Here is an 8,259-nt window from a genome sequence, read left to right as displayed (position 1 = left end):
CGGGTCTGCCCCCCGGCCCTAAGGATAAAAAAAAAAAAAAAAAAAAAAAAGCCCCCACTCGCTGCTGCAGCAGCCTTGGGGCTTCTAGGGGCTTGTGGAAGAGCCCCCCCATGCAGCATGGAGCAGTGGGATGCCCTGGGGATCACCACCCTGCCTGGCAGGAGCCGGTGAGTCTGGAGCTTTTTTGGTTTTTTGGTTTTTTTTAAGAGTTGGAAGCTGGGGCCAAGTGGGGCAGCCATTGATGGGGCTGGGAGAGCGGGTGGGGGATGGGGCCTGTCCGATTTGGAGATTTGGCGGATTCGGCAACGGCTGAATCTCCTAATCAGATTTGGCTGAATCGATTTGGGACAGTGATTCGAATCACTGAATCGAATCGCTGTCCCCCAAATCGTCCGAATCTGAATCCGAAACAGATACTAGCTGCTTCATGCAGGCCTACCAGTCAGCATCCTCCAAGTGAAACTGGGTAGGATGCAACAAGGTAGAACCCGCTCAGGTGCTTCTTAAAGAAAAGAAAGGCATGTGCATTTTAACAAAGCTGGAGTGCAAGCCAGAGAAGTCTGCACTTGGGTTCCCCTGCAAGGCATTTCCCAAAGGCCTGACAGCCTTTAATAGTTTGTTTCTTGGTTCTTAAATTAAAGGGAGGGAGGGATAAAAAGGTTGTTTTTGCACTGTCCTCTGAACAACTCCTTTCTCTGAGAGAAGCAGCCTCACTGATTCCAGCCTTCAAGGCTCCAGGGATCTTTGCAAACCAAGCGTATCAGTGGTTCATTTAGGAAAAACATTCTCAAGGTTTTCAGTCTCCAAGGAAATATTTTAAATAGGCAGCTTATTCTCAATAGATTTCCTTCTGGCCTTAAGCCACTTATTTTCTTTTAATATTTTGTTGAACATTAGATTGTATTCCTTGGAGCACAGAAAGTTTTCTTTTCAACCTCAAAGACTTGATGAGCAAAAAATTCAAATTGCAGCCCATTGCTGCAGTGATGTACTACAGTTTTCTGAACTTTACGTTAGTTGTTTCAGTGTGACCAGCACGATTTATGAAACTGGATACTGGTCTAAAAAGGGATTGCACCAGAACAATGTTGAATCTTAAAAAAAAAAAAAAAAATAGTGGTTGTGTGGTTTCAACCACAACCACTTGGCAGTCGATATGTGCACGTGCTGGTTTAATTTGCTTAAAAAATAAGCTTGGACTACAGTCTTGTTTTGAATGTGATAAATGGCTAATAACTTCCTTTTTTCTGTCTAAAGTAATTGGTGAGTAAGCTCCGTGTTACTCATGAAATCAATGGCTATGATCAAAGTATGGGCTTTTCTAATATGAATCTTTGCCAGTTCGCCACAGTCCGGATCTGTAGCCTCCCTGCTATCCTACTTTTGACACTCCATCTCCATTTTTTAGTAGGCTGGACAATTTACATTTGAGTAAACTCCCCCAAATAATTCAAATATTAATCTTCAGCAAAATTTGAAAGCGCAAGTAAGCTAATAGCTAGCACCTAGCTTCCCCTTTGTTCTGCATTTTTTTTTAAATTTAAACCAGTGGAGGGTCTTACACTGCTGGAAGGTATAAGGCAAACCCGAGTTTTTAATTCACTTACAACACACATGCACGTTACAGAAATATACAGTAAGAAAGGAACCCACTAATACGCTAATCCAGTATGTTTAGAAGAGAAAACGTATTAGTCCCCACTATGACCTCAGAATTCTTTGAGCCTGGGTCCCCGTGTCATGAGTCTTGGCCTTGATATGGTGTGATATTGGGAGAGAAGTTGTCTATCTTCTCAGAATCATTAGAATTACGTTTTGCATGAACTCAGGTTACAATTATTACACCCACTCCCTCGGTCACCGCTTCCTTTTCGTCTAGTGCATCAGCTCAGATGCTTATTGTCCACATTCTCAACTCACTGACCCTGCTCAAGTTTCTGCTTTTTCTTTTTTTAAATTTTTTGTTTGGGTTAGGGCTATGTTTCCTTAGCCTAGCCTAAGAAAGGACCTGGCTGTTAGAGACACTCTTCTAACGGTGTTGCCTTCAAGGCATCTACTGGCCCTGGCAGGAGCAGAGCTGGAACCCACATGCAGCCCCAACTCCATGCCTGCTCTGCTTTGTCTGCCTGTGGTATATCCTGCTGCCCGTGGGCATGCAGCGGGGTTGGGGTAGCTCGACAGAAGGACTGCCTTTCTAGGCAGCCCAGGTGGCAGGTAGCTCCTTCCGACTGCCACTGATCCCAGCTCTGCAGTACTGGTGGAGATCTGTGCTGTACAGCCCTGACCCCATGCACCCTGTGCCTGCTCTGGGCTCGCCTGTCCAGGCTCAGCAGTGGCAGCATGAGACAGAAGCTGCTGCTCAGCGCAGGAGGAAAACAGTCCCTTCGCTTCCCACTGCCAGTGTTTCCTGGTGCATCTGCCTGGAGCCCATGCCAGGCTGCCCTGCATCTCCACTGCCGTCACCGCCGCCTCTGGGCCACCTTGCGGGGCAGCAGTGACAGCACAGAGCAGATGCAGAGTAGCCCCACATGGGCTCTGGGCTTCCCCCCTGCACTGAGCCACAGCTTCTGTCTTGTGCTGCTGCTGCTTAGCCTGGGCGAGCGAGCCTGGAGCATGTGCAGGGCGTGCAGGGTTGGGGCTGTGCAGCGTGGGTCCCTGCTGATACTGTGGGGCTGGGGCCGGCAGTGGCAGCAACCAGAAGGAACTACCTGCCACTTGGGCTGCCTAGAAAGGCAGACCCGCTGCAGAGTTGCCCCAGCCCCACTGCATGCCCAGGGGGTGGTAACACATGCCACGACTGGACTGTGCCTGGGCCAGGAGACCGAGGGACCCGTCATGGGCCGGATTCGGCCTGCGGGCCATATTTTGCCCACCCCTGGATTTAGACAGACATTACTACCTTCAGAAAATGTTTGTTTGTGGGTAAGCAATTCTCTTCCATCTCATTTCTATTTCTTAATAAGCTTCTATCACCAAAGGTCCTAAACAAATATCTCTTTATTGAGTTGAGAGGTGTTGCCTTAGATAAGAATGAGATGCTATGTATACATATTGCAGACCAAATTCTTGTTCACTGCTGAATTGCCCACAAAATTTGCTGTGTGTCTTGCTAAAGCCATATAAAGCTGCATTTATAATCTGCTTAGCAATGGCTTCATTTTCTCTTCTGACACCCCACAAACTATTTTAGCCCAGAATGTGAATAAATGGTATGGGGGTTTATGAACTAAAAACATGCTTTGTTGTAAGTGAACAAAAACACGCAGGCTTGAGGCCTCTGCCTGGAATCCCACTCGGAGGCATCGAGCACAGAAGAATAGTGGACCTGCTTCTCTGGGAGTTGTCAGGGAGCCAAGTCGAGGGGTAGACAATTCTCTTTTACTCTCCAGCCACTGTGTGAAGGTCTTCGAAGTGTTGTCTACATTCAGAGCCCTTTCCAGAATGTGGTCCTTTAATATAATCAGAGCAATCATTTGTTTAATTAGTGTTGTTTTTATTTGAACAATTTTAGCTGCCTCTACAGAGAGGGTTAAATTCTGACTTCTTTTGCCAGAAGCACACTGGCTGTGGGAGCTGAACTGTCGAGGAGAGGCAAACAGTACCCATGCTGTTATGCGCGGAGGTGATGTGCGCTCAACAACACCTTCACTGCTGCTTCAGAAACTCCAATCCCTTCCTGTGCTTCTAGTGAGGCTTGGAGTGCTACTGGACATGCTAGTTAGTGGCTCTTCCTTCCTTCTCCCTGCTCCAGGAGTGTTTGTGGCTTCACGTTCCCTGGCTTCTTTCCAGGGAAGAAAGAAGAATTGGGGAAAGATGATTCTGGTATCATCGCCTTCCCTGACAAATCCATGCAACACAAGGAAGAACTTAACCTTCAGAGCAATAATAATTGTCTTTATTGTTATAGCAGACAGCTTAGCAAAGTGTCTTTTTCATGACTACTGAAGAAAAGTATAAAATGTTAGGATATAAAAGATATTTAAAAAGGCAAAATAAAATAGACGCAATGAGAATATGGCTTTGGGCAGGGGTTGTTGCAGAAAGGGATAAAAGGAGAATTTTTGTAAAATTCAGAGAGATGTGCCGTGGTGAGTCAACACAAGAAAATTCACATTTTTGTGTACCCAGTATGAATTATTCCTGTTCTTTATATTGATTCCTGTTTGATCTTAGTGGAGAAAGCTAATCTACTGTTTGTTACTTTGTATTACAGGCATTTTTTAGTTTTCTTTTAAGACATGTCACTGACTTATTTATGCACATTTCATACCATGCTTTTTTTTGTGCTCCGTTTTCACATCATTCCATACTTTATATAGTTTCTTGAAAGAACAGAAGAGACCATGACGCCAGCTGAAGATTTTCAAAATGATAAGAATACAGAGAGCTGTCAGCCTTCTGAGAAGACCAGTGAGGTAGGATCGTGTCAAAAAGATTGTATAAAATTTTTACCGGTGGGCTACATGCTTTGGTTGCACAATTACAGCTATTTAACTTGATATATTCAAGAGACAGTTCTTTTTGCTGTATTTCTAGTTTGCAAGACTAGCCTCTGAAGCTCTCTATAAATAGGCAGAGTCCATCTTTACTGTGAATGTAGTATCTCTTGACATCATGCACACTTAACCGTTTCTTGGTATTTGACTTAATCCTTAGCATGAATACTCAGAAATCCCTGCCTCAGTCCTTTTTCTTGCTGTATCAGAGAGGTACTCAACCAGTCCTACAGGGCCTTAAAGTAAAGCCCCTTAAAATAGGTGGACATTGCAATCACGTTCATAGTGTGGCTGGAGGTAGTAATATCCGTCTGCTGTCATCTCTGAGCAAAAATAATTGAGTATCTTTGTTCAGGGTTCAAATAATTACATAGTGAATCACTAGAAGAACCTGAACTCCTATAGAGTCCTAGAATATGCCATCCCCTTATGTGTCATTAAAAAGAGATCTGTTATTTCATGGAAGATGCTTAAAAACAAATCCAAACTTACTTTTCTTTTCAAAATTTTCAGTTAAAAGAATACTGTGTTGATGTGTTTTAAAGTCTGTAATTTCTCCATACCTATATTTACGTAGGTACACTCTCAGTTGTCCTTGAAGCACCATCTTGATCTCTACAAGCCTGTAAATGATGCAGTATAAATAGTCTCTCAGTTATGTTTACAAGCTTATAATACACGCTTTTAAGTTTCTCACTGACGATGTCTCCTGAGTCAGTAAATTCAAATGAGCGCAGTCTAAACCCTAATGTAACCAATGGAAGAACTACCATTGATGTAAATGGAAGTTGCATTGTGCTCCATAGGTATGCTCTTCATCTGTGGAGGTTATTTATATGGAGAATAATAGAGCTGCCCCTACAGATCCTAAGTGTAGTTTGTGTGCCATCTCTTGTAAAATGCAGGGCCATTTTAAATGAGCGAGGTTTTGACAGTGCCTTTTTTGAGAGACCGTAGTTATGGAAGGCTATCTAATACTGTCATTTTTTCCTTTCTCATACCCTGAGGACTCATGGAACCAAATCTCTAACTCTCATTCGCTCCACATTTGCTGAGTGCTGTAAATAAAGTGCCCCTGCAGATTCACAATGACCCTTTGTCTACACATCTCCTACATGGACTCTGTTGAATGGAGAGGAATTGGAGATAGAAGTTTGGAGAAGTCTTTTATAGATCTCATATGGATTGGTGATAGATGCAGTTTAATGGCACTTGTTGCTTTTCATGGTTTTGTGGCTGGTGATAAAAGCTAGACTGACAGTGTGAACCAGTGGAGACACTATGGACATTGTTACACATGCAAGCGCCGCTGAGTGCTTTGAAAACCACTTAGCGCTGCGACGCTTGCAGTTGCATAAGTGGCGAAATTGAGAAAATGGCTTCTGAACTAGAACGCATTGAAGGTGCTTTAGTTCAAAAGTGCACTGCCACCATTTTCTGCATGCTGATGCAAATTTCTCCACTTGTACTACTGCACAGGGCACAGTACAGTTTGCCCTAGCTTGCATGTCGATTAATCGAGTCTGCTTCAAAACAGCAGATCTCTGGCGTGTTGTAGGACAGAACAGTACGTGTATAAATGTCCTATGTGTAGGGACTGTTCCCCTACAAGAAGGGTTTGTACCTAGCATCTGAGAGCACAATTTAATTCTTAAAGACAGGTGATTCAAAAAAGACCCTGTCATGGAGCTGGCTGGCAGTCCGAGGCTACCTCCCAGGAATGTCATTCCTTCAGGGAAATCTACTAACTGGTAAACAGCTGATCTGTGTGAATTAACTGTATCCAATTTGATGTTCGTTAGTTTTTATATTAATAAACAGTAAGCAGAATGTCTGTGCATGCTTTATAATGTAGATTAAGACCATCAAAAATTACAAAACCTGATTACAAGAAGATTACAGGCCTGAACATAATAGAATCCCGCATACCTGCCTAATAAGAAAATATTTGCAATTTTTTTAACAGATAACTCCTGCAGACATTTCAGAGGGTTTCTGCAAAGATAGACATTATAGGAATCTAAATAAGCCTCAGGTTGAACATGATAGAGCTGGCAAACACTTCGGCAGAATAGAGATGAGCGAACATGAAGCAGCGGAGATGAGCCTGTTCACATCTCTTTTAAATGAAAATGGAACATCTGTACTTGAATCTAGGTAAGCATGAGGGTTATACACTGCTTCTGACAGTATTTCTATTTGAGGAGAGAATAAAGTAATTTTGCTAAAGTGAATTTAGATAATGGCACTGTCTAATTTACCTGAGAGATTGGCAAGGCTCCTTCAGAACCATTTCAGTCTATCATGCAATTAAGTAATTAGGAAACATACTATCAGTAGAAAAAATCCTTATGAAAAATCCATTTCAAGAGAAGTTTCTCCAAAGATATCTGTGGATAGAGCCACACTGTAGAAACTGATCTTCTTCAGGTTGAAGAACTAGTAGGATTGAAGAGGGAAAAATAATGCTTTTCACTTTTTTTTTTTTTTTTTTTGAATCCAGGTATTTGAAAGTCTGTCTACACAAGACATTTACTGCAGAATATACTAATTAGCTCAACAGTAAACACTTTATATCTACACCTGTATCCCTATTAGGCTGGAGTAAACTAATTAACTCTAAATACAAGTACTGTTCTACTGCAGGGTTTTTTACTCTGCAGCACTGCATGTGTAGATGCTGCCCTGGCTGGCTGGCTGGGACACGATGGTCCTTCAGTGCGGGGGCTGCCTGTTGGCTGGCCCTGCACTGGAGCACCCTTGTGTTCCAGCCAGCCCCTCCGCAGCACATTAAGCCTGGGGGAGCAGCCTTGGGCTGGCAGGCTGGCCCCCTGAATCCCCTGCTGGCCAGGGCTGCTCTGTCCCAGCTCAGTGTGCTGCAGTCCTAGGTGCATGTTCAAATGGTGTGCTTGGGAGCAGTCTTGCAATCTGACCTGTTTCAAGAGATGCTTGTTTTCAAACACAATCCATTTGAAATCAGTGCTCTCTGCCTGCCGAGATTAGTTTGTAGGACTGAAGGCTACCTCACAACGCCAATCTAAGCTGGGTAGGTAGCATAACAACTTATAGTGTGGTTTGCTGAGGAAGCGAGAAGTGACCTGCCTAAGGTCATACAGCAGTTGCAGAGCTGTTTATAACCTTCAGCAGTCTTGATTCTCAGTCTCCTTGCCTCTTAAAAAATGGGATTTCCTTAGCTTCTGTGGCTCTGGGTTGAAAGTGAGTACAGTGGGAGATAAAATAAAGCCTTTTGCTACAAAAGCCCTCCCTCTCCCATAGCTTGACTGGGAAGCTTATCCGGGTTGCTTGTGGGAGTGCTTGTTTTTATTGACATCATTGAAAAAGGAAGTTTAGAGCTGTAGTTTCTTTACAACAGAACATGAGATTTTAAGCTCAAGCATTAAATCTTTTTTAAAAAACACAAAAGGTTAAGGTATTAGGAGAGGGTATTTTGAAATAGAATTATTTTTCAAACAAATATAATTTAATTCTGAATAAGAGAAGATGGCCTCAAGTGTTCTCTGGCTGTATTTGCTCTCAGAGCTGAGGTGAACTTCATCGGCAGCTCAGTCTGCACTTGTGCAGTTCATTTCAAACATTGTTCCTCAAGTGAATTACAGCCTTGAATTTACTCCAGGCACTTACATGATTGTATGTAGAATGGTCCATGCTATCCTTTGCCTGCAGTTGGCCCTACAGGATAATCGACTGACAAAAGATTTCTGGAAATAATTATTTCTTCCCCAGCATGCCATCCGGAAAGAGT

General features: G+C 43.2%; 1 protein-coding gene across 3 annotated transcripts in view; it reads left to right on the top strand.

Annotated features, from left to right (window-relative positions):
• CDK5RAP2 (CDK5 regulatory subunit associated protein 2) overlaps positions 1–8,259 on the top strand; it is a 110,669-nt gene that overhangs the window by 56,268 nt on the left and 46,142 nt on the right. For all 3 annotated transcript variants that reach the window (XM_006029711.3, XM_025211238.1, XM_006029709.3), the window contains 2 exons: positions 4,320–4,415; positions 6,463–6,653. In XM_006029711.3, coding sequence (XP_006029773.1) covers positions 4,320–4,415; positions 6,463–6,653 — 287 coding nt within the window. The remainder of the gene's footprint in view (positions 1–4,319; positions 4,416–6,462; positions 6,654–8,259) is intronic.

Source organism: Alligator sinensis, unplaced genomic scaffold (assembly GCF_000455745.1).
Source record: "Alligator sinensis unplaced genomic scaffold, ASM45574v1 scaffold388_1, whole genome shotgun sequence".
In the NCBI taxonomy this organism is placed as follows: Eukaryota; Metazoa; Chordata; order Crocodylia; family Alligatoridae; genus Alligator; species Alligator sinensis.
Note: the sequence above shows the minus strand (reverse complement) of the source record. Positions and strands in the feature narration are given on the sequence as shown.